The sequence below is a fragment of the Colletes latitarsis genome, chromosome 8 (genome assembly GCF_051014445.1).
Source record: "Colletes latitarsis isolate SP2378_abdomen chromosome 8, iyColLati1, whole genome shotgun sequence".
Lineage (NCBI taxonomy): Eukaryota > Metazoa > Arthropoda > Insecta > Hymenoptera > Colletidae > Colletes > Colletes latitarsis.
The window spans coordinates 30398401-30424007 of record NC_135141.1 but is presented as its reverse complement, the minus strand read 5'-3'; the positions used below and the strand labels follow the sequence as shown (position 1 = coordinate 30424007).

At 41.7% G+C, this 25607-nt stretch overlaps 3 protein-coding genes and 2 long non-coding RNA genes across 6 annotated transcripts in view; 2 read left to right on the top strand and 3 right to left on the bottom strand.

Moving 5' to 3' along the window:
• The window catches only part of E23 (ABC transporter G family member E23), a 171633-nt gene extending 166164 nt beyond the window's left edge, over positions 1 to 5469 (bottom strand). Inside the window, exon 1 of the mRNA XM_076771885.1 lies at positions 4522 to 5469. The gene's annotated coding sequence lies outside the window, so the exon portion shown is untranslated. The remainder of the gene's footprint in view (positions 1 to 4521) is intronic.
• Positions 1 to 25607, top strand: part of Evi5 (ecotropic viral integration site 5) — a 472270-nt gene that overhangs the window by 431265 nt on the left and 15398 nt on the right. The window lies entirely within an intron of this gene.
• LOC143344443 (uncharacterized) lies at positions 6406 to 7741 on the bottom strand. 2 transcript variants are annotated; one of them, XR_013080103.1, is made up of 3 exons: positions 7125 to 7741; positions 6857 to 7038; positions 6406 to 6674 (listed from the first exon to the last, which is right to left on the bottom strand). It is a non-coding gene; the product is annotated as an uncharacterized LOC143344443 (long non-coding RNA). The 2 variants fall into 2 exon arrangements; XR_013080104.1 differs by having other exon boundaries at positions 6406 to 6663.
• LOC143344807 (polycomb group protein Pc) lies at positions 8355 to 15788 on the bottom strand. The gene is made up of 5 exons (XM_076771249.1): positions 14788 to 15788; positions 13391 to 13434; positions 13186 to 13312; positions 12655 to 13080; positions 8355 to 12575 (listed from the first exon to the last, which is right to left on the bottom strand). Exons 1-5 carry the CDS (start codon positions 14845 to 14847, stop codon positions 11952 to 11954), a joined length of 1281 nt encoding a protein of 426 aa, XP_076627364.1. The 5' UTR covers positions 14848 to 15788; the 3' UTR covers positions 8355 to 11951.
• The window catches only part of LOC143344810 (uncharacterized), a 74965-nt gene continuing 65248 nt past the window's right edge, over positions 15891 to 25607 (top strand). Inside the window, exons 1-2 of the long non-coding RNA XR_013080159.1 lie at positions 15891 to 16021; positions 18715 to 18954. This is a non-coding gene — a long non-coding RNA (uncharacterized LOC143344810). The remainder of the gene's footprint in view (positions 16022 to 18714; positions 18955 to 25607) is intronic.

The following is a 25607-nucleotide window of genomic DNA, read 5'->3' as shown; positions in this document are numbered from 1 at the left end:
TATCAACGTCGGCATTATAAGTAGCACTGTTGTGCAACGATGCTACACGAACGACTGAAAGTCTCTTTAGACTAAGCACTCGACGTTATCCAATGCAAGTTCAAATTTGTACGTATAATTATATACTATTAATTTTATTGGACATTAGAGCAATTACTAGAACTCCCTTCGCGCTCAACTTGCATCGCGCCGTTTTGTTCCGAAGAGAGAAACGTATGTTTGTTATTGTTCCGTACAAATGTAATTCACGCGGCGCGAAAAAAAATCGAAGCGTAAAACTCGTACGTCGAAGCATTCTACCGTGCTCGAAGATATTCCAAACAAACGTTCGCGAACGTAAATAAAAAAGTACTGCCAGCATTCTTCCGAAGCGCGACTACAAAGAGCCGTCTCGAAAACTTCGATTTCATTTCGCGAAACAGAAATGCATGTAAACGCTTAAAGAGACGAAACTACACGCTAAAATAAGCAAACATTGACTCGATGTTTACTTTTTGCGCCATTTAAAATCGAATTTTTCAAACATATTCTATAGTCGTACGTAATTCGAGAAGCAAGGTACGCAGAACGTTCGTTCGAACGACATTTTTTACCTCGGTGCATAGATCCGACTCATTAAGTATTTACATGTATTTCTGAAACACGCTGTATATATGGGTCACCTATTTCCGTCCAAGCAGCGTATCCGAGCTGCAGGCTCGCGTCGATCAGCTTCCGAATTCTTCGCATAATCGCTCGACTATCGCGCGTTAGATCGCCGTTATGTATCAAGCGGGATTTGTTTAACGCGGTTCGCGCGCGCGCGCGCGAGTAACGAAGACGAAAATGGCGGGCTGGGTGGTTAAAGAGTAGTGGGAGGGAACAGCGAGTGCAACGGTCGTACGTTGCGTTTGAAGCTGACGAAGTAAATCGAGCGGATATACGCCGCGCTCATGAGAACTCGTCCCATATTTACATCGCGCCAATTTTCACCCGCCAACTGTTAGGCATTAGTCACGGATGAGTGGCTTGTATACGACACGGGGCATCTCGACGCAGGATTTCGACGAGTGTCCCTAATTAGTTGATTGGTATTAGCTCGTTCGTGGGGCAACGCAATTTTAATTTCACGGCCGCGAGCTCGAAACGAGCGCCATACCGATCGCCGGTTAAACAGCGTTTTCCATTTCCGTTCGGGCGGCGATTTCGTCAAGCGTGTCAACCTTCGAACGTGAAATTAGTACCAATGCGACTAGAAGCTAGGTGCGCGCGACGACGGTGCTCTGCGTATCGACGCTCGAACGTCTCGTAGCGCTGTGATCGAAATCGAGAACGTTGTGGAAGGTTATGGCACGCTCGTTGCGAAAATAGTACCGTTAATTCCGTGTCTCTCTCGAGCGACGATCGACGACACGTAATGACGAGAAGTGGATAAACGAATTTAGCTTGGACCGATGTTTCGTCGTTGTTGTTGCGAGGTTTATAGTCACCATGATCGATCCAGATTTCGCGTTTCCGTGTGTTTTCCGCGTGGTTTGTTTACATATCGCAGCGGGAGGGGGAGGAAAGTTACAAGACACGCCGAGGTATTTTAGAGTCTTAACGTACGGATCGATACGTTACAGGAAGCGTACGGTGTACACGGTATCTTTTGAATTTGTTAATAAGCCTAGGAGGATATCTGCAGCGATGTGTATTTTATCAATGACAATATACGATAATTTAGCACAATTATCTCATCGCGAGTTGTACGTCTCGTATCGCGAGTTGAACGATCTCGTCCATTAAACCGTAAGATCAATGAACACCAACGGCTCGATAGCCGCAAACGAGATTACGACTTCGAATTTCGATGACCGTCCACTCGACGATTACCACCGCTTACATCTGGTATTTATAAATACGCTTCGAGGAATACCACGACACCTCATCTAAACGCGCGCCATTCAAACGAGACATTCTTCTGCGTTCTAATAATGTTTTTACGGTTTGTAAACTGTTTACTGTCTATGAAAACACGCGTTGCCGTTTCAGTTTACACCGCTCTACGGAATTAAATGATCGACCACTCTAAATGATTTTATCGCTCCATAAAGTACTCGATGCTTTAAAAGCTCCAACATAATATGCACGCTGGCCTATTTTAACCTAATAAATGGATGTGTCTCGGAAAATACGTTGAATCGAACGAGCGTTAAACGGTATCGACAGACCCGCGCTCCGATTTCACAGAGAAAAATCAATAAGTGATTTCATCAAGAACGTTTCATGGTCACTTGCGTTTTCTTTTCGAACGAGATCTCTATTCTTTCGTTTGTTCCAAGTATTTTTAGTTAATTCTTCCAGACGATTAAAAAATGTACCCCGTTTCTATTCAGCTGTATGTGATCATCTCGATTCGTTTTTCCGCTGACATTGTTCCCGGTCAGCAAAAAACGATTGTTTTTTTCCGTTGGATAAACTAATCGTCGTACAATTAAGTGCTTTAGAAAGAGCGTGTGCACGAGCAAGAGAAACAACGAACGACAATGCAGGGGGAGAAACTAATTTGGTACGGACAAAGGAAACGTTACATAAACAATGCAAACGACCGTTTGCAGTGCGACTACGGCCGTGTGACTTAATTTTTCTGCTTCCTCGCCGACTAATTACCTCGCAATCGTACGCGTGAGCGGGGCAAAAACACGTACTTATCCTGATTTACTTGATTAGAATACACAAGTCAGCCGGTTGGATTTGTTCCAAAACGAAGTTGTTCCTTTCAACGCTACAATCGTCCGGCCTAATCGGTGTTTTCGACCATCAGAAATCAAACACACACCTAATTGAAATAGCCCGCCGTCGAATAGACGTGTCATAACATTTTGAAGCGATTGCTACTCGCATCGGTTAAACGTCGTCTCGCGTGCATCGTCGCTTTCAGTTGTCACCGATTTGAATACAACTAATAATATAATTAATATACTGCTCTGTAAACGTTCACGATCGAAATATCCTTCTATCTTGCGACGAACAAATTTTGATAAATAAAAGCAAATATAATAGCTTGTATATTTTTTTAAATACAATGATTTTTGTAGAATATAATAAACTTGTTAGAAACCGATTTTTAGTTGCTACTCTTTATTTTTAATGATTATTTTCTCTTGTTAAATTTGCAGGTCCAGTCCTACCAATAAGAAAATCTAAAACTTATAGTCTCTAATGCCACGTTGTGTAATCTTTATCCTAGTTCCTTCCTATCAATCTGTCCCTGTTTAAGTAGTTTATCCGAATTTCGAGAAGCGAACCATAGCAATAGCGGGAGCACAAAGATAAGGTATTGTCGACTCGTGGCAAAGTCTGCCATTCATTGATTAGATATGGAATTAGAATTTTAACGAGCAAAGTACCAAAATGGCTCTACTTTTAAGACGATAATACCGACAACCTGTAATGCTCGTCCTATTTTTTTAAATGTTTGCTGCGCTTCGTCATTGACCAAATTTTTGAAACAGAAAGATTGGCTGTACCAGGGCAAGCGCTCAATTAAGTGTTATTATTAAAATTCAATGCAAATAATACCTACGGTAGGTAAGGCTCACATATTGGCGATAAGGCTATTACAAGAGGGCGAACGTGTCCTTCGTTTCTTCGTCCTCGAACGTAAAAGAATTCATTTTTACAACGAGAAAATATCTGGCTCCGATAATATCGTCGAATCTCGCGTGAAATATTTTCGATAACGCTTTCGATGGAAAATCATACGCTTCCACGGCGAACACTTGACAAATTTGTTCAAATATTGAACTTGGTTTCCAGATATTTTCGACCGATAAACTTGCTCGCAAATCCTATGGTAATACATTTAGAACATCGACCTATCGACTGCGGAGAAAACTAGCGTACTTTCATTATCGACTAAAATATCGAAGTTATTATATCTCGCATGTCGCAAGAATCCAAAAAAAAAAAAATAGGTTTATTATCTAACCTAGAAAAATGAACGGGCACAGTTAAAAGAGAAAAACACGTCGAACGGCGTTAAATATCCTTCGAATCACAATCGAAATATTTTCCTAGAACGAGACACTGACGTACGAACAACCTTCGAACGAGAAAACACCGGTCGCAGTGAATGACCCTACGCCCTTGATATCCGCCAAATGCGCTTACTCCATTTAAAACTAAAATTTAAAACGACCGTGCACGGCCGAACGAAAGTGGAACGTATTATTAAATACCGTGGAAGTGAAAAATTAGGTCGGTTTGATGCTGCCCATGATGCATCGGTACGATCTTGCGAACGAGAATTCTTAAAGAGGCGCGTACGTGTAGCGACATACGTCAAGCGTTCTCGAGAATCGAAATTATCGCGGTTCGAAGGTGTATTTCGGAGATTTGTGATACCGTGTGTGTCCTCTCGATCGATTCGTGTCGATCCACCCGGGACACGAACATCGGTGGAGGTTCGATCCTCGGTAGTTTACGAATCGCGGAATAAAATGTAAAACTAAATATAACCTATGAAACCGGCGTACTCGATTTGAGAGATTCACTCACCTAAAAACGACCAGCGATCCCGGTGTTCCTCGTTCTTATCGCAGCTTCGATCGAGGCGCGTCCTCGATCGCACAGATGCCCGAAGAGTACTTCAGTAGGTCTCGAGTTCGATGTCGGCTGTAGCCGGTATCTTCGGTCTCGTCGTCCTCGGCGTCGTCCTCCTCGTAGCTCCTGTCACACATGCACTGTGCACCGGCCACGAACATGCGGCCATTGCGCGGCACGCAGTCAATGAACCCGCATTGCTTTTCACCCGGAGTCTTTGCGTTTTTTTTCCCTTCTTAAAGCCCCGCACGCACTATCGCGCCGGCCTCTATCCGCGGATCTTCGGCCGCACACTCACGACATATATTCCGGTGGCGGTTTTGCACGAGGAACACCCGACCCTCCCGGTGTCACTGGCTCTCTTGCCTCTTCCTGCACAGTGTCGTCGCCGTCTGTCTCTCTCTCTCTCTCACACACACTCGTTCACTCTCTCAGTCTCTTTCTCTCTGTCTCTCACCCTCTGGGGCTTTACGGTGTGTGTACGTGTATGTGATACGCGGGTGCGCACGCGCGTGTTCACGTCTCTCCTCTGGCTTTCGCACGTGTATATATACGTGTGTGTACGTCGCGACGAGAATCCCTTTCTGTCTCTCTTTTATTTTTCTTACTCCCTCTTCCTACCTTCGTACGGTCGTTCAGTGACCCGCTATCTCTCTCTCTCCCTCTAACACCGATACACCCCGGCTCCGATTTTTCGCCGGCTTTTCTCTCCCGACTGGTGATTATGACCCGGCTGAAAGAGCGAGATACTAAATAAACAGGGGTTGAACGCTAGATACGGAATAAGGGACCGCGGTGTCGTATCACGCGCACTCGCTCGCACGCACGACTGACTCGTACCGGAGTCTCGTGTCCCCCCGAGTTTCGACCACAGCTTCGCGACGCGACACTCGCGGCGGTCGGATGCAGACTGAATCGGACGCTACGTGTCCCGCTCGTGTATTGCCGGAACGTCCCTCCTGTCCACCCTCCCTCTTTCTCGTTCGTTCTCTTTCGCTTCCCCCTATTTACTTCTATCCGCGGTGGCTATCAGCTCGTGTCAGACCCCAGGCTCATTTTTACTGACGACGCGCGAATGCATAGCTAGAACGGAAGGGAGGCTTATTCTCTCGAAAATCACCGAGGATCGTTTATCGAGATAACTTTCTCATTATGGTTTTCGTAAACAGGCCCGGGAAACGTATGTAACGTCGATGAAATAATACTTCGAACGGGACGCGGGAAGTTAACTTTAGACCGAGCAATGTTTCGATCGTGTATGCTCGCGTCCGCGTAATTAGAAATTAATTAGCCACACAACAAATGCGAATATAACATATATTCAATGCAAGATTAACGAGAAGCAATGAAAATTATTATTTCCATTAATGGGATACTTAGTTATGAACTAGTTGTTTAGCTACCTACATACGAATTTTCCCCTGCTCTAGGTCTAAGCAACCCGTTTTACATTCTAGTGTAAAAGGCCAGACAAATATTTCATACATCTATAGAATACTTCTATTTCAATGTTACCTAATTTTGTTAAATTTATGTGTTATTCGTCAAATAAAAGCCAAAAGAAAAATGTTTCGTATATTTCAAGTTTAAAAATAAAATACTGCGATAGATCGATATTAAAGTACAAATATATCATAAAAGAGACGTGAAGCCGTACAACTAAGCTTTATTTTTACCAAAAAGAACTAAAAAACATCAGAAATACTGATCACGGCATTTCTTCTGCTGATCATTGTCTTTTAATCGATAATTTGCATATTAGTGAAGCATAATATTTAGTTGGTTGATTTTGTATACATTTGATGTAACTAATGGGAGATTATAGGTATTTTTCAAAAATTTATTTTCTAATTGTATTACAAAGTTCACGATACTTCTGTTTGCATTTACTTGTACTTACAATCATTACTATAATGCAGAGAAAACTAACGAATTATATTATTTAAACATATTTAGTGATTTATTCTACAGGGATAATTACATTATTTGTAAAATAAATTACTAAATTATATTTTACTGTAGTCTTAGAAATCATCTTTCCCCTCTTTGTTTAGAGTGGGAAAATCTCATTTCCTCATTTTTTTTGGCAGACAAAATCTGTAATCATACTATAATCAACAAATAGTATTATAATAGTATTAATACAATAGTATTAATATATATCACATTTATTACAGATGTATTTTGAAATAAATATTATTTACCTGTTGGACTCTGAGCTCTTTCACTATACTATAATTGCACACTATAGAAGACAAAATTTATACGAAATATATTTGAAGGCACTTACTTCTTCCATCATTCCTTTTGCCAATATGCCATTAGTAGTTTTAACTGCAATCATGCAACCAAAGACAGTTGTAGGTACGATGGTACTTGTACGCAATGGCTTAAGAAAAGTTGTCACTTTGGATTCAGGTTCCATTGTCAACAATTCCTATATACAAACCTAAGTGTATTATATACATTATTCTGTAACAATATAAATTGTTTAGTGAAATAACAGTAAAACTACACTAAGATCTCAAGATTCTTGTATTTGTTAAATTAATACTCACTCTCCATCATGAGAAAGGCGTGGTCGTTGATCAATTATATTACCTCCAACTTTTCTCGTAAGAACTAAATCTGTTACTTTGATATTTGTAGACTGTCGATGTGCACTTAATTTCATCTGCATCTTGTCGTTCGACTCGCGAAGGTTTAATAATTCTGACAATTACACGAGGTATGATACACCACATACATCAATGACACATGAACGCACAAATTGTACGTAAAAAGAATTATATTACGACAATAACATGTATTACACTTTAAATAATCAAACTAAACGCAACCACATAATTTGCTCTTGCGTTTAACGCATGGATGAACAGGACGAACTTCACGTAGCAAGTATGCAATCGTACCAAAAAAAATACCCAACCTGAATACAACTTCATGTAAGAAAGTTACTGCACGTTTCGTTATATTGCAATAAAACCCTTTCCTTTTGTATACTTAGAGTATAATTAAAGATTAAGTTTAGATAAAATTCGGTATTCATTTAATGTACCGGTTGGATGCAATGCTTTTTTCTGTTATACGGATTGGAGGTTCGCCAACTTCCAACGTTATCGGTTCGTACAGGAATTCGAATTTAGCACTTCCAGTGTTAGGAATTTAGACTAAATATTGGGAGAACTTAATTTTGCAAGTAATCCAAATTAAATCTCAGGAGCAGTACATTTCTACTTAACAAACAATTTATAAATTATCGTAAGGAAACACGTAAGTTCTCTTGCCATTTCCGTATAATCGTAGACCAGGTATACCTTGTGCGGTATAATCACAGACGAGGTATACCTCGTCGGTGGTATAATTACTAAGTTATCGGTTCAGACTAGAATACGACTTTTGCACTCTTAGCGTTTGGAATTTAGATTAAATATTGAAGGCAGTAATTATTTCCAAAGCAATTAAAATCAAATAACAGAAGTGGTTCCAAGTGAACTCGAGCATATAGGCCACATTCTACTTTTAAAATTAGTTTCTTATTTTTCTTTTAAATTTGTTCTGTTATATTCTATTCGAAAAGCAAGCAAAGAAATTTATACAAGGTTATTATTCCGTTTAACGTGTAACATTTCAAAATATGTGCATTTAATCAAGAATGTGTATAAACGGAAAATGTGTATCGGAAATCCATTATTTTGTAGGTTCCTCGAAGGCGAACCTGACAGATTGTAAACTTTACAACAAAAATCCATAAACACATAGATTTGGAAAGCTAGTAAGCGGATAAATTGGTGAGTACGTTGTTGAAATAGGTGCTTACTTGATATTCATAATCTTCGAATAGTATGATGTGGTTTGTAAATGAAGTTTTGTAAATCCATCATTCTTTTTTATATTTTCTTTTTATTCAAGATATTTTACTAATGATATTCTATACAACATTTCTATTTTGATAGAGGAAAACTAATATATTTACATATTTTGGCTGTAAGCATTTAGGTTTTATTTTGTAGTTACACGCAATGTTTTTTGTTGTTGAAAACAGTCTTTTCACGGAAGATGTAGTGATAATATTTAGAAAGCATTTTCTCTTTACTTTACTCAGAGAAACAAACTGATTTATTACGAAATTCAAGTATTGCAGAATTAATCTTGTTTTCAGTACTTGTGTCTAGGTTATATCGATCGAAATGTATTCTCAAAACGTAATGCAAATTTAACAAATAATAATTTAATCCTTAAATTGATAATTTAGTTACAAAAGAATAGACAGAAAAATATTTACATCAATTAATCGTTTCTTTATAAATTTGGACGTTTTGCCGCCAAAAGAGTCTGTACTAAATTAGGTTATAAAAACCTTGACGACATTATGCATTTTTGAAAGGTCCTAACATAAGTGATCTTAAGATTATACAAGAATTTTGCGATGGTCGTAATATTCAACAATAACTATCATCTGTATTAGATGTATGATACGTTTTGTACGTATGTATAAGTACTCTGTTTTACATATGAGTAATAAGATAAAGGATAATACTTATAATTTAAACAATTACATACCGATGAGTCTAAAGGCCCGGTTTTTTTGATCGGTTCATCGCTAAATAGTTATTCGATTTTTTTTTATAAATAAATTAAATTTAATTAAAAAATTGAATCATTTATTTTATACATTCCATTCAGTTTTGAGAATGAATTCCGACACGTATAATCTAGATCTGTCGAGTGTTACGAAATAAGAACTGTCAACAGCTCCATTATATTTTAACTTTGATTGCGTTACGACGTCTCAATCGATCGTCAAAGGCCAATGTGAAATTTTAATGAAAATTATACACATTAACGTTAATCGTAACACATGTTCGATAAAAACTTTTAGAATAACTGTTATTTTATTCTCCTTTAACTTTACACATTAGATAATAACATAAATTGAAACTTAAAAAAGAGTCAGGTTTCGAGGCTTCAGTAAATAAAACATACGTTCGGCTTCAAATGGATGGAAAACAAGTACTGCACGCGGGCAAAGTTCAAGTAAAGGTTTTATTGAAATATAAGGAATCTGTACCAGACAGAACTAAAATTACCGTTGAATTTGGTACTACCGGGGTTCACATATCGTATATGCCTGCGTAATCGCTGGGTTATCAGTTTTTTCCCATGTGTATCGTATAAGTAGTCTGAATATTCTATAAGTACAGAAACAATATCGAAGGTACGCGCACAGTCTATCTCAAATTCTAAAGCTAAAAAGGATCTCCTCTAGACCTGCAGTTGCGATTTACATTTACAACTTAAAGGGGTTTTCGCTTCGTCTATTTACAATCAATAACTGAAAGGTCTAAAGCTAACGCATTTTTCTCGCTCCTTTATCATAGTGTGTAAGTTTCTGCCTATTTACACTTTTTACAGAATTCCATTTCTCAATGTACAATATTACATTACAACAATTTAAATGTATATTTGATCCCATGCAACTTGCATTGCAAGGAATTGCGACCTAATTGTACACAAATAGCCCCATTTTTAAAAAGATAAATCGCTATTTTAGATTGTACAGTCTATACAAAATATTAAGCGGTTTTAGGAACACTTTGTCCACGATAGTGTTTCCAATGCTTTAAATTATAAGAAGGCTTCTTCTTCCTAATGTACCACAGAAAAGTTTAATTGATTCAGGCTTCGTTAAAGGGACGCATTGCGTACACAGTCTAATAATACTATACTAAAAACGTAAAAACCTAAAAACTTTTATATTAGTTACAATAAATAAGCAACATATATGTTTTAAGTTTTATACTTATATTATTTAACTATATCACGGATTTACTGGTTCTGAAAGTGTACGCGAACTGTACGGTGCGAAATCGTTAAAATTAAATGATGCTCGAATAGCGTGTAAGTTCGATAAGATTAGAATTTGGTTGTTGTACTCAATTTATGTTCGAGATGACCGTTCGAGGTAGGAACATCTATTTGGTGACATACTCGACAATACATCTAGAAATAAAATTACGCTCACAGGATATGCGTAAAGATTCTTCGATACCGTTGGAATTGAATCGCTCTCTGCGTTCTCATTATTTTTATCTCATCGAATACTTCATGCGCAGTCAGTCCTTAAATAGAAATGAAAAACATTTGACGGTATAAAAAAAATGCAACAGCTAACATTAAATAACACGAAATCAATTCATAACAAAATTAGAAACTGATGAAACACGTTACAGGTTACAAAGTCATTGCGTGCTATGCCGTCGACAAACATGCATTGCTTTTTGCTTTCTGTGCATTAAAATCTGTGATGTTACAACAATTTGAAGAAATCAATGTGTTTATGCCTCTAGATGAATCTAACACCTACTAATGAATGACATAACCTCTCTTTTGTGACACGATATTATTTGCTAAAAGAACGGAAAAACAAATTAAATATTAGGGGTGTGCGAGAACCCGATGGTCGGGACGAATAGAGAAGAGGTCGAATCAGGTCGGGTCGAGCTCCCGAAAATTTGAGAATCTCGAAAGTTTCGGGTACTCGCCCCGATTTCGAAAAAATTTCATGTTCCCGATCCGACCCGATATTTCGGGTTCTCGCACACCCCTATTAAATATGTATCAGTAAATACAATATAATATCATAATGCTGAGAAATACGTTATCAAGATAACAACATTAGTTTTCTTATACTCGAAAAATTTTTCGCTTCAAACTCGCTTCTACAAAGCTGCTTCCATATTCTAAAAACGAATTAGAAAAATATTTCTTTCCAGATCTGTACTATTTATCATAGTAAAATTCGAAATTAACTAATTTCACAATTTCCTCTGCAAAATTCTAATAGAAGCGGAAATGCAATCAATGAGAAAATGTATTATCCTCTAACGTTGTTTCAGATCTTTAGTACAGTTAAGGTCTATCAAGCGTTTTAAAATGTATATGTGTACATCGTATAACGCGACAGTAATCCATAAAGTTATCGTTCCTCGCGTATAATCATTGTACGATGACGGTCTTACTATCTTTGTCGTTGATTTACACGTATTCCCTTGCAATACTGAAGCTGACTATTAAATTTTCAGTTTTAATAAAATCCACGAATATCGCGTAACGATGAATCGAATTTCAGGCTCACGTTTCTATTTTTCTGTTGGCTTTTGGAACTTCGCTCGGAACGGTACAGTACCGGAAACTGAGCGGCGAGTTATCTTTCGAATCACTCCCCCTTCGATCCTCGACGATCCGCGAAGTCCGTTACTTAGAAAAGTTTTAATCGCTTGGTACAGTCAATATATTCTCGGCTTACCACTCGACATGTGAAAATAATTTATATTTACAGTAGTTCGATAAAATTCACAGTAAAGGTCTCTATTCGTAGTACGTTAATAGATATCGCTTTTCGGATCCCTCTCCCGGAAGAATCCTTTCTCAGTCTTACACTCCCTGATGGTAACGGTTTTAAGGTTCACCGTGACGTCTGTAATGAACACCTGATCGGCGACTGGATTCCTCGCGTGCCAGTAATCCGTACCAGGACTGGAGAGAGGGACGTACACGTCTGTCTTCGTGATTTCAGTTTGTTTTATACTCGACGTATTATTATTGTTAGTATTGTTATTATTATTATTATGGTTGTTGTTATTGTTATGACTATGATGCCCGTTCACGACAGTCGGTAACCTATTGTTGTTCGTATAAGAGTCCGTAGGGCTGGGCGATTTATGACCGTTCGCGTCTACAGTCACGGCTCCGTTCGATTTCTCTTGTTTTTGTTCCGACAAATGCCTCTTTTTGGTAGGCTGCTCCAAAGGTGTATCTATCTGCGGAGATAGGGGTGCCGGCGGTGCACGCGGTAGCGAGGGTGGAGGACCGTGTGGTACGTCCGCCTCAGGACGTTTTTTGTCCTGCGCCGCTGGTGCTGGCGTCGTTGGTACCGCTGGCAACGGTTCCTCCGGCGTGGACTTCACACTGGACGATGACGGCCTTCTACCATTAATTTTGTGACTCTGTAATAAACGAAAGCCGTCAAATAAATTATTCTTTTCCTTTAGGAAATCCTAATTCGGAAGATAAATCGACACTTACATGATAAGGAGGAGATGAAGGATTAGTCTTTAGAGGTAATAACCGAGGAATTTTATTTGGCGGCGGACTTCCACTACCGCTGCTTGGACTGCTCGTGGTAATGGTAACACCGATTTTCCCCGATTCTTTGCTGAGAACCTCAGCCTTTCTTTTTGTACCCGTTGGTTCTCTCCTTGGTAGCAGAGGACTGTCCACGCTACTATTGGAGCTATCTGAATCGACGTTAAACGAGGATGCCAATAATTCCGGAACCGTGGGTGATTCGTGCCCATCGAGGGAACTTGGAAGCGTATCTTCGTCAGGTGCAACGGGATTCAAGCGGGCAGCTGATGTACTACCGGTAGTCGACTCGTCTTGACTATCTTCGCCGACTCTTTCGTCTCCACCAGGTTCTTCTTCGACGACTAAATTGGCCAGAACTTGTTCCTGTAAGTACGAAAATACATGCATTAATATGAAAAGTTAATTCATTATAAACTGAGAGATAACAATAACCGCTATTGGTTTATAACGTATTGATAATCTACTTACATTGTATCTGGCATCCCTCCGCCTAGGTCTTCTTGTAACAACCACTTCCCCGCCTCTTAGACTTTCTTCGTATAATTCGATTAACCTGACGTCTAAAATATTCTCTTCCGGTTCCCACGTGTTGTATCTAAAAAGAGGAAGAAAGTTACATTCGCAACTTCTTTGAATGAACCTATTAATGATTCAATCGCTTCTGTCGACTTACTTTTTACTCCATCCTTTCCATTTCACAAAATACTCCACTTTGCCCTGCAAACAGAAAATAACTTGCTTACACAATGTAATTATATAAATAATTACAAAATGAAACAAATTATGGCCAATAGTATCGCGCGTCACGTTTCTCCAATAATTTAATTCTACTCGATTCGTGAGATATTTATTTATGTTTCGTCGTTTTTACAGATCAAATATATGATTTATCGCAATGTATTTATAAAAAGACTGATTTAGATACGGGGAACTGTCAGTTCCTCTTTTGCGCGCCAAAAGAGTTGGAAGAACAATTTGGAATCCACTTTGATCTCTGTCTATTGAACTAACAAATCGTTCTAGCCCTTTTAAATTTGATAGATTGCATCGTACGTATGTGCACACGGATTTTACAGTGAATTAAATAAAAATGCACAAATATGTGGATTCGAATTCTAACGTATTAAGAAATCTGAATGGAGAATAAATCTACTCCTAGTCGAATTGTCGAATATGCATAGTCTATCAACCGGCGAGAAAAAACCTTGGCGTCAATCGTCGTTAGGGTATATACAACGTCGGAATCGAGCCGATCGCAAAGATCTGTTTCGCGCGTCTGCGTCAAAGAGCAGCAGATCTTCGAATCCATCTCATAGCGTACGGTCGATAAAACGGGCGGCGTTGACTTCCACGAGAGCCGCTCATACTGCTCACCTATTGGCCGTCGGCCAACGAACGAAAGCATGCCGACCGGTCGTGGTGCGCAGCCAGTGTGACAGTTGGAAAACAATGACATAACTGTGCAGGTATAGGACACGTCGGTTTATCGCGCATGAGCCGGTCGCAGCTGAGAAGTCTCTCGCGTGTTTTATGTCGATTTACAACGTTGCCAGTCTTGACGCGTCGTTAGTGTACTTCAAAGATCGCCGGTACACGATAGAAACATCAATTTTTGCGCAAATCACGACAGTTTAAAAATCCCATACGTCAATACCAAACACCCGTGCAATGTATTGAACTGTTGGATGCGTAACGTATGATTTTTTTGAGAATTTTTTGTCCACAGGAAAGAGTAACGCACCTTGTCAATGAATTTTACGAAGAATTGTTACCAATTTTATACTCCTGGACGTATATTTTTGTCAAAAGATGCGTGCACTTGAAGGAAGTAAAATGTCTCTTATAAAAAATGAGTATACATTGGTAAAAACGTGTCTATTAAGGTTCAACGAGAGATATCGGGAAGCATCGTGCAAGATAGAAATCGCTACGGGAGGGGCAGAATTGTCGGGACGATAGTGGAAAAGAGAAAGAGATCGTGAGAGGGGAGGAAGTGGCAACGGCGCATAGACAAACAGATTCCATGTTGTGGCGCTATCTGCCGGTGACGGTTCGCAGTTCCTTACTTACCCGCTTTAACCTCTTCTTCGTAATCCGTTCCGCAGCGTAAACTCTGTCACCCAGATCCATGATGTTTTAATCCTTGTACTTTATACGTGTATGGGAGTTGCTGCTATATCCAATAGAAGAGCGATGTGCGTCACTAATAAACCACACCGAGTAATGTAACACCATATGTACCGAAACTAGATCGGACACAACACGACACTCTTAATTCAATTTGGATGACACACGTAAACACGATAAAACGACCCCAGACAATTGTCGTTTTAACAAGGCAAACGTTGCGTTAATTTCAATGAGTGCTCCGAATTCTCCGTTGGCGTTTTGGAGCAGACGTTACACAACATGAAATACGATGACCACGTGTTTCCGAAGGGCGATCAATTCGATCGCATCTTCGACGTGTTAAACATTTTCAATGAGAATCGTGTGAAGCAAGATGCGGCACGTGTTGTCTCGAATACGAGAACACTCGGCATTGCTCGATGTTTTCCGCACTGATCGGAGTCGACCGTGGTGATTAGAGTGGCTGCTATTTCAGCGGCGAGGCGGCAATGCGCCCGATGTTTTTTGAAAGGCCAGTAGTCGCGGTAAGACCGGCGAACACGAGCGAAGTCGGCGTACACGCACGTCCCATCGAGAAGGGAATTTCAGGCGGCACAGTTTGCGCACCGTGAGTTTCTTCTTCGTGTGTTCAACGCACAATAATCTCGCGTACGATATTCGTCGAGCAATCGGGCCACTCGACTGCGTTTCGTCTTTTTTCAAGTCGTGTACGGACTTGGTGTCTGTGTTGGCCGGCAACACGTTTTCTGCTTCTGCTGGTGCTGCTGCTCCCTTCGTGCAAGATCGGGGCTCGTGACGTCAGCGATTTCCCCTCACCTCGTAAACACCAAACATGGCCGTCGTACGGATATACGCTGGTCGAGTGCGTCCCAAGCTGATGGTGAAAATTGACGTCGATATAGGCACTAGCGACTTATGGATCCGCGAATGAAACGCGGAAAGACGTTTGGAAGCCCTGTGAACACCGGACAGGCTTCCTATATGCGAATATTCGAAAACTGGAGCGATCGACTCACAGCGTCTAGCACATTCTGCAGATCGAGGCCGACTAGAGCCGAGGTCTGCCGAACTCCCCTCGCAAGCTTAGTGGACTCGCCCGACCCGCTCGAGGTTAGGAGGGGAGGGGGTAACGGTAGAGAAAGACTACCGAAGGAGGAGGGAGAAGCTCTCAACGGTACGTGCGCCGCATACGAGTAAGAGCGAGAGAGAAAGTAAAACAAGGAGAGTGTGATTGAGTGACCGAGGACGAGAGGGGAAGGGAGAAGAGGGAGAGAAGAGCAAGCGCAATGGAGGTAGAAAAGAGAGACGGCGCGACCAGGAGCGCCGTCCTCGGAACAAGAAAGCTGCCTGCCTGCCTGCCTGCTTGCTTGCCTGCCTGCCTGCCTGCCTGCCGCCTGCCTGCTAGCCAGCCACCCCAAGTTCCCTTCTAGGTACGTGTATGCGTGTATTTGTGTGTGAGAGCAGTCGATGCGACGTTGCCAACTCTATTTCGTCGATAGCACCGCACCAAATGTCACTGGCGTACTACCGATAAACTCCGGAATTCACTGTGTCGTCGTAACGGTCACTATTTTCCGTTATCGTTGAAATAAATTAATCCTTGTATCCCTCCATAAATGCACTCGCGATCGTATCATAAACGTTTATGAATCAAAGTACCGCTCTTGCTGTGTATTCGCGCCCACGATGTGGCAACACTGTATCCTCTTGTGACGTACTGTCACACACTACATAACACTACCGCACGGCATCGGTCGCCGCATACGATGCTTTTTACAGTAAACAGACGCTTGAAACAGATTATTCGACGTAATCGCGAATACGAGAATGCTCCGTTTCGAGTAAGAACAACGTAGAATGGAGCGCGTCACAATACACGAGCGGCGCTCCTCTCGTGAAACGTGTGCAACCTCAACGGATCCCGAAACGAGAGTGTCCTCTCCCGTGCCGACGAACACACAGGGAGAGCGGCCGAGCAATGGAAAAGGAGAGGGATACAAAAAGAGCGAGAGAGTTAGATGGGGAGCTTGCTCCTCTCCGTCCTTCGGCGTAAATAGCAGGATAAAAAAGCCACGACGGTGGCGCTCGATTGGTGAGATTCTCGAGGCGCCACCAACGCTCCGAACCCCGCACGACGGGTCGACCAATCGGAGAGTGGCACAGCCCACGTCGGTTCCCCTCGACTCGTCGAGAAGGCGGGATCACGGACAATCGTCGGTCGACGGTTCAGTTCGAGGTCCCCATCGCCGCGCCGCGCGCGTCCCCGCAGTACCACAGACACCAGTCTTTCCGTTTTGCCGCAACTTTCCCCCTCTGTATGTTAAAACAGAGACAGACTCTTTCTCCCTCCCCATCGCTCTTCCCCTCGTGCAGGAAACCCGAATAGCGGAGCGCTACTGTGCCACTGGTCTTCGTCACGTCTGTTTCTCTCTCTTTCTTTCTCTTTAACGCCCACGGGTGTGTAAAGTCGTATATATTGTATGTGCAAGCGTAGGGCGGGCACGTGGGTGAGGGGTACGAGGGGAAAGTACATATATACATTTACATATATACGAGCGCACATCGTCACAACCATTTCCCCTCTCTGTGCCCGCGTCGGCGGTGGCCGACCACCGTCGGTATTGAAATATCCTGGCCCTGGAGAGCCAAGTAGCCGTGCGGCGATGCCGCTTCTCTTTATAACCACTACGTTCTGCACCGAGACCGATCTTCCTCTCCTGTGCTCTTCCCCACCCTTTCTCCGTGCATGCACCTTTCCCCTTTCTTCGTCTCTTTGTCTACGTTTTCCGCCCTTCTCCTTCCATCCTTCACCTTTCTCCGTTCACCCTATGGTTGTAACGCTCGTAATTCGTCTGTGTTGCCTGATGTGCCCTTGCTCGAATGGATCGTAGCGGGATGGGAGTTGCGTACCCTCTTTCACGAGTTCGCTTTCCCCTTCCCTGTTTTCCATCCGATTCGAGGTTTGCCTCCCTTTGAAGCTCAATCAATCGTCGTATGAAGTGCTGCGCAACCCTGTGGCCGATGCACAAAAGTAAAAATGCAAGCGTGCGTCGCGCGTCGGATTTTCTCGAGTCGCGCACATTGCGCAACCATGGAATATACAAAGCCAACGTAGATGGCGTGCCGCGGGTACGCAGCTTATGGCTCGTCCCCTCCTTTTCCTTCTTTCCCCGACGTAAGCAATGCTCTCCTTTGTTCTTCGTCATCATCTCTGCTGTATTTCGCGCCTTTAAAGTAACATCCTCGATCTTAGTAAGTACCTTTGCAGTACGTTCTTAATATTCTATTCGGTTCAAGTAATCTTGAAATACACAATTTGTAAATTCAGATTTTAAATTTACTACAATGACATAACGCAATTATGATGCGTGGTCAGTTTTAAACATGCTTAAACTTTCAGTCCAAGTTCAATAACGTTAGTTTGAAACCATAGTCATGCTACAGTGCACACAGTAAGCATCGATAAATACCGGATGAGAGCTGTTTTAATTTTAGAATATGATATCGATTACGTAATGAGTTAGTTGCATACGTATTATCTCCTGTTCCTGTAATTGAAATGCCGATCGTATCACTAACGAGCATACGAGTAAGATTCTAATTTAATTACACTATATTATCGACTACTAACTACTTATCGACAAAGTTGTTGATCTTTGGGTATATTTAGTATGATAGATCGGAATCGATATGGTAAATTACGAAAACATGAATTGCATAGATGGCGGGACACGCGCATATCTAGAAAAAGTGTGTTCTATGGTGCTCGTCGCTCCATGCATGGTTAGTGGCAGTAAGCTGTACCAGAGATCAACAAGTCTGTTTCTATGGCTTAAACGAGGAGATATGATTCTATAAAATAAACAGAAAGAGCGAAAGTGCTTAGAAGCAGCGTAGTGACCAAGAGATGGCGGCGAGCTAATTAAAGCTGCGCAAGAACGTGATAAGCAAGGGCAAACGCGCACGAAGCCGCAGCGCACGCGACCAAAGATACGGGAGAACGATGAGGCCACTGATTCGCGTTTCTCATTATGCGGGCCGTCCATCGCGCACACGGCAACGTCGAAGGCAGGGCGTGGCGCGTTCTTCGTGGATCTAAATCGAATGGTACGTCGTATGTCTTTCTAAAAAATCTGTTATCGAACATCGAAACCGCTCCCGTGGTGCATGACATTCTCTCATGGATTGCTAGGATGCCACGCATCTGTACTGCGCTAGGTCCGTGAACTATTCGATTCCTTGTATGCATCTGTCTACCGCGTTTAAGGTTAAAAAGATGCAAAGTGTATAGGTTAAGAAGTAACGACTGTAATACATCGGTCGGTAATTGGTAATGCGAAGCACGAATAAGCTTTCGATTGTAAATACAGCATCTACATTGTCTGAAACATCATGTCGACGCATATCGATTGCAAATGTCACGAAATTATTCCAAGTACAACAGATTTCAATAACCATGTAACACGAACAATACATGGCAACGTTGCGTCGTTTCGTTGTCGTGAATGTCGTCAGATCGAATGTTTCATATTTACGATCATCCTTTTTACCATTTTAATGGCATATAATTATCTGCCAGGGTTGCAAACTGTTCAGTGCTGCAAGCACGTACGATCGATATGTTCAACATATGTATATCGATATATCGCTCCTAGATCTCACTTCATGTTGTAGCAACATTCGCGTAATGGAAGGAGATCGAAGATGTATCGACTAACTGCAAGTGGAATCTTCCGTGCAACGGTCGTTCTGTATTCATTTGAATAGTTTATGTAGTAACTCGTAACCGCGATCGACCGTTGACAGATTAATTCGCGTGTTGAAAAAGTATGTAGTGAAAATGGTGTCCTTAGTGATTCAGTCGTGTAAGAAACTGATGCAAAGATCGTTCGAGCGGTTTTAACGACGTGCGTGGTGCTTCGAGAGAGAGTGGGAGAACCGAGTTCAAGCAACAGCCAGGTTGGAAAAAGTGACCATTTAATATCTCAGAATCCGCTAACGATATCGGGATGAAACCTTTTGCATATCATTCTCTGCCGTGTTTCATGTTTAGTTATATAACCTTTATCTTCGATCGATGTGTAGTTTTCGAGAAAACTGATATTATAGCTTAGACCGGTGGAGACATCTTCAGTCGGGTGTCGAAGGTACGGACCCTGACTTTTTTCCATGTCGTTTACCGAAATGTTCCCAGATCGAGAAGACGCTTGTCGTGCGTGCATAATAATTATGGTGATTAGTTTTATACAAATGTTCGAATGACGTCCAATTAAACAAATTCGTTAGAATTATTTCGATGGCCTGTTCCTGCGACGTTATTGGTGGACTCTTGATGCATCCTTATAATTTCATCAATCGAAAGGATAAGAAAGAGGTTAGGACATGAATTACTTATGACTTCTCAATTGTCGTTTATCGCTTCACTTAAACGTTTCGTTTCGTGCAAAACCGCGTTATCGATTTACTTCGCGGCCATATGCATTCTGTAATTCATAACTGTTAAAGGATTAATCGCGTGTCAACCACCGATAACCACAATGATCCCATTACGTACGAGAAGAAACGTTTCTAAAATTGGTTATTATTTCCGAACGTTTCTACATTTTTCATTTTATCCTCGAAACTCGAACACGCAAATTCGATAAATTGTACGAAATTAACGAAACGCGTATTATGAATTTACAAACTTTTGTCATCGACCAGGATTTTCAATCGATATGTGCTATTTTAACGTTTTCCACGATCGCTATGGCAATTTTATAGTACGAACGATAACATTCTGATTCATGGATAAACTTTGTTCAATTCGTGTAGGTTAACATCCTCCTCCGCGACCGAGTGTAGTATGTAACCGGGTGAAGTGGTACTTGCGCGTAGTAATTTGCAACTATTTGCGCGTTAAACGAACGATACTTGTTCAGAGATTTGTACGGTTACCGCAGCTTTTCAAGTATTCGTGTATCTTTAAATATCATGGATGTGGAATACGTTTAACCTGGATATTCGGCTCGACTTTACTTGGCTTGAACTGATTTCCTATAGCCATAAATATAATATTTAAACAATCATTTTATTTATGGTTTTCTGCATTTACTTAATCTAATTTTGTATTAGATCGTCAATTTTGTTCTCAATGTATCTTCATCGAGATTCATTAAGAATTGAAGATTCTTATTCGAAGGGTTTTAAAATACAAATATTCGCAGCTAACGTCATGATAATAAGTCAGGTACAATTAAATTTCCATTAGCCGCGGTTTATCTTCGAACGAAGTATATTCGAACGAAGTGTATTCGTTCTACGAAACTTTTTCATTTACACAGAGAACAGACATGGCCCTTGGAAATGATTCTTCCTCTTTCCGAAAGCGTCAAACGCTCCGTGAAATGAAGCACTTGTATAGAATTGATACGAACAAATTGTAGACACGTATATAACAATTTCACATTAATTTCTCCTTGAGTCTCGATTATCTGCTGGATCTCGATTCAACCAATTCGCCTCGGTCGCGATTAAGTCGGTTAATCGAGCTCCAGCTGTACATGCTTCTATCGAAACAATACTACACACGCGCGCATTTTGCAGTCAAAGGGAACCTCATTAAATCTCTTCCTGCCGTATCGTACAAAGCGTACTGAACTTTTTTGTTTCGTTCTCTCCCCGCCATAGCGTATTAAAATGTTTCAATGATACCGTCTGGTACAAACACCCGAGCCATTGTTGGAAATGCTATATTTTTGGCAGTATCGTAATAGCGAAAGCGTAAATAAAGAAGTAGTTAGATTTCTTTTCCCCCCATTGTTCGAGGTTTCACGTTCCTTTGTGTCTGTATTATACATTTTCCATTACATCCCCTGGTATTTAAACCTCCTACGCTAGATTGTGGATTTTAAATATTTATGGCGCATGTAAGTGTGAAAAGTGTATGTAAAATGTATGCAAAATAATTTGTTAATATTGTTACATTAATTAACGAAACATATTGTGCATTCAATTTACATATGTTTTAAAACATTAACGATACGATACATTCGTCAATTACGCGCAAGGTTCGCAACAAATCGATAAAGATTATTAACGTCAAATTTCATTGAAATCGGCCATGTCGGCTTGATGTTCGGTTATATTAATTTTCAAAACCGTGTAAAAGTAACAAATTCGCGAAAAAAATATAACAGAATCGATTCTCTCGTTCCGTATCGTGTTAAATTTAAACCGTGTAAAAAGAGAATCGAGCGTATCTCTGGCAGATTAGTTAGCGTATGCAGGCTCATGTAGAACGGACATGTTTTTTTTCGATTTGTTCAACATTTTTGTTTACCATCCAGTTCCCTCACCCACACCGACGAGATAGCACGACGATACACGGTGGACTCACGAAATTGATCGCACGATAACATTGTTTCAAATCTGTTTGTATTAACTACAATTTAGTTAATAACTATTCTTTTCATTAACTGCAAATATACATCTTCGACAAGTAAATTATTATACTTTTCTCGGGTTTAAATTAAGAATATTACTACGAGTACAACTTACTTTTTTTTTCGTTCTGTTATCGAACTAAAGAAGCGTAACATTTGTTACATCCCTTCAAATGCATTGCATTTAAATATTTGTTTAGGATACCCTTCCTGCCCGCCCTTATCCTGTTAAAAATATTACGTATAGAAAATTATGCGTTTTCTAAATTTCCGTTGAAAGGGGTTGGAGGGTTGAACACGGTGGTTGATGGTCGTCTTTGCCGCTAACACGATTTCCCTTTGCATTTTCAGGGAACGTTCTCCCATCGCGATAACGTGTACCAGTCCGTGGTGTGATCGAGTGGTTCTCGTAATCGCGGGCGATTCGTCAAGTACGCGGGCAGACACCCGGTAGACGAACACCTACCCACGTAAGTTCGATTATTAATTCAGCGGCGGGAGCGCGCGGCGCAGAGGCTTGGCGCAATGCACCGCTCTTTATACGGAGCGACGCACCGCGCCTTGTGTACGAGTCACGTACAGCCGCCTGGCGTCTGCGTGTTCGCGCGCACGTACACGCCGCAAACTCGCGCTCGCCACGATGTTACAATCATGAAGCGAGTGTATACGTCCGTCGCGTTATCGGGCCCGTGTTATCGCGCGAACTCCTCTCACGGCGCTTAAGTGCGCTCCGCTGCCTCGCGCGGAACGCCGCTGCTCCCACGTACATACACACACACACACATACCAACGAAACCGACTAAAAAATCTCGCCGCGCTCGAGGCCCTGTACCGATTAACCGGCCGAAAGAACATCTCTTCCAGACGAGTTCTTCTCTGAATTGACTAGAATATCGAGCCTTTCGAGGCGACTTTTCAGTTTTTTCAATAATTTTCGGCATAAAAGTGATATCGTAGCGACGTAATCGGGGAGATGTTCTTACAAACATATACGAATACTAGTTAACCCTTTGCACAGGTTCGACCACCTACTGCTAACTCAAACACACTTTCTTACGAAATGGATAGTAAATATCCAAGTAAACATATCTTTGTTTACATTCTTCGCTTATGTATTTTGTTCTATGTATTCACTTTAAAATAATAATATCGTTGCATTCCCTTAGATTCGTAGGTCGAAAGATTACGTTGCGTAAATCGCAATGGTGGATCGTACGCGAAATTTCATTTACAAGGAAACAATGAAATCTCATATTACGACGTACACATTGCCTAAACACTTCTAAATAAACAACATACATCTACAGGACACGAATTTATGCATTTGAGTTACAAGTTAGGAAACTATCCGACCATGAAGGGGTTAATGCACCGAAATGTTTGCATTTTTGAGTGGATGTTTTGCCCCCATCGGGAACTGGTCTGTACAGGCCCGTGGTTTTTTGGCAAAAGGGCGGTTCTCGGCGAGAAAGTCGATAGAAGTCCGAAAGATCGACCGTGTCGGAGCACGGCTCGTGGTTTCGGACGGCGACGACCGAAATTTACGAACGTCGAGGACGACTGCTGGCTGGCAGCCTCGCGCGATAACGCGTGGGAAGAAGACGAGGACGTTCCTTTTTGTCGCGCGAGGAATGTCGCGGTGCACGCACGTGGTAGCCTCGCGACACGCCGTGCGCGCGACAGATAACGTGAAGCATCGCGCGATAAACACCGACGACGGGCGTCGTATCAGCGTCGAAGCGTCGCGCTTACTCGATTTTCAAGTGGCTTTCTCTCGACGGTAGGAGGGGAGAAGTCGCGTCGCTGATAATAATCGCGATAGCCCGCGGTTTGGTAACCTGCCACAGGGAAACTGTCCACCGTGGATTAGTGGATTCATCGACGCTGATAAGAACTGCCTTTCGAGTTGCTCGCGTATCGTTTTGGGCAGATCGACATGGTAATTCCGCGGCGATTTCGAAGCAATGAGCGAAACCATCGAGGGGGGGCCAAGTGCCAAAATCTCAGAGATTGGGATTCTTTCATGATTAGGTGTTACGGTGTCATTGCCAATTACTGCAGGGAAGAGATATGTCTTGGCAGTTAAACAGAAAGTGTTTAACGTTGCTCTCTTGTTCGATGTTGTGTAACAGAGACGTAAATAATATGTCTTCTTTTCGTAATTTACCATGGCACTTGGCCATGGTGATACTTACGCTACACGATTCTAAACGTCGCAAGTTTTTCATGCCTTTCGAACTAGTGGCCATTTTATACTTGTACAATACTCGAAACGTCTGGCGTTAAAGTTAGGTGTAATAAAAATCCCGAAAAACTATCAGACCCAATATTATTGCGTATCAAAGAGATAGTCCCGTTTCTTTGAATAAATAAATAAATATCGAAGTTTGTATAACCGAAAAGATACGGACGTAATATCGGTGTTGCGCGTTTCGGTAAAAGTCCCAGATTTCGCGTACACCCTATAGGAGCCAGAGGCGGCCAGGGTCTTGTTGCTCGATTTTGACCCTGGCGCGGTGGGTCCTACCATTTTGTTAGCTCGGCAGGTTCCAGGGGCCTTCCCTCGAAACACGTCCCGGCAGACCAGCTTCGAGCTGGAGCTACATTCCCCGACGCCTCGATTTGCTCTATTCTCCACCCCCATTTTCTAGATCTCGTTTCTGACGCGTCCAACGTGCTCTTCTGATTTTTCTCCGCGGAACCGTAATTCTTTTATCCCTCCGTTACGTAAATTTTATTTTATCTCCCAAAAAGGAATTATTCCCTTCTGAATCATCGAATTAATTAGCATTCGAACGAAACAACAAGCAAGGCAAGTGGATGTTTCTATAGGAAAACATAGAAACATACATACATCGAGTGCAAATTTTTACGCGGTATGCAACGTCTACGTTTCGTGTGTTCCCTATTAATTAGTTTTTAACTTTAACCGTCGATCGTCGAAAAAGCTTCGGCTACCGGTCGTTGGCGCGAAATTAATTTCATTCCAGCGGCGAAGCGGTGTGATTATGGGCTGTTGCTTTCGACACTTCGCGTTCGGCCATTAAAATGCTTAGTGCGTCAAAGAAATGATGTCGACACTGCGTCTGACTCAAACCTGGATAGATCGTGCGTCAATATCCATTCTCGGATTTAACGCTTTCCATTATTCTAACGTAGAAGGAATTATGGGCTGAAATCGTGTCGAGTCGAGCTGATTTCCGAGTTTCGCGATCGTTTGGAAGATCATCGTCGTGGCTTCGGTATCTTGCAAAGTGTATCGATGCACGTTTTCAAGATCCAACCGTAGATCCGTGGTAGGCGGATAGTTTGGAACGGAACGCAACGGTTGCACCA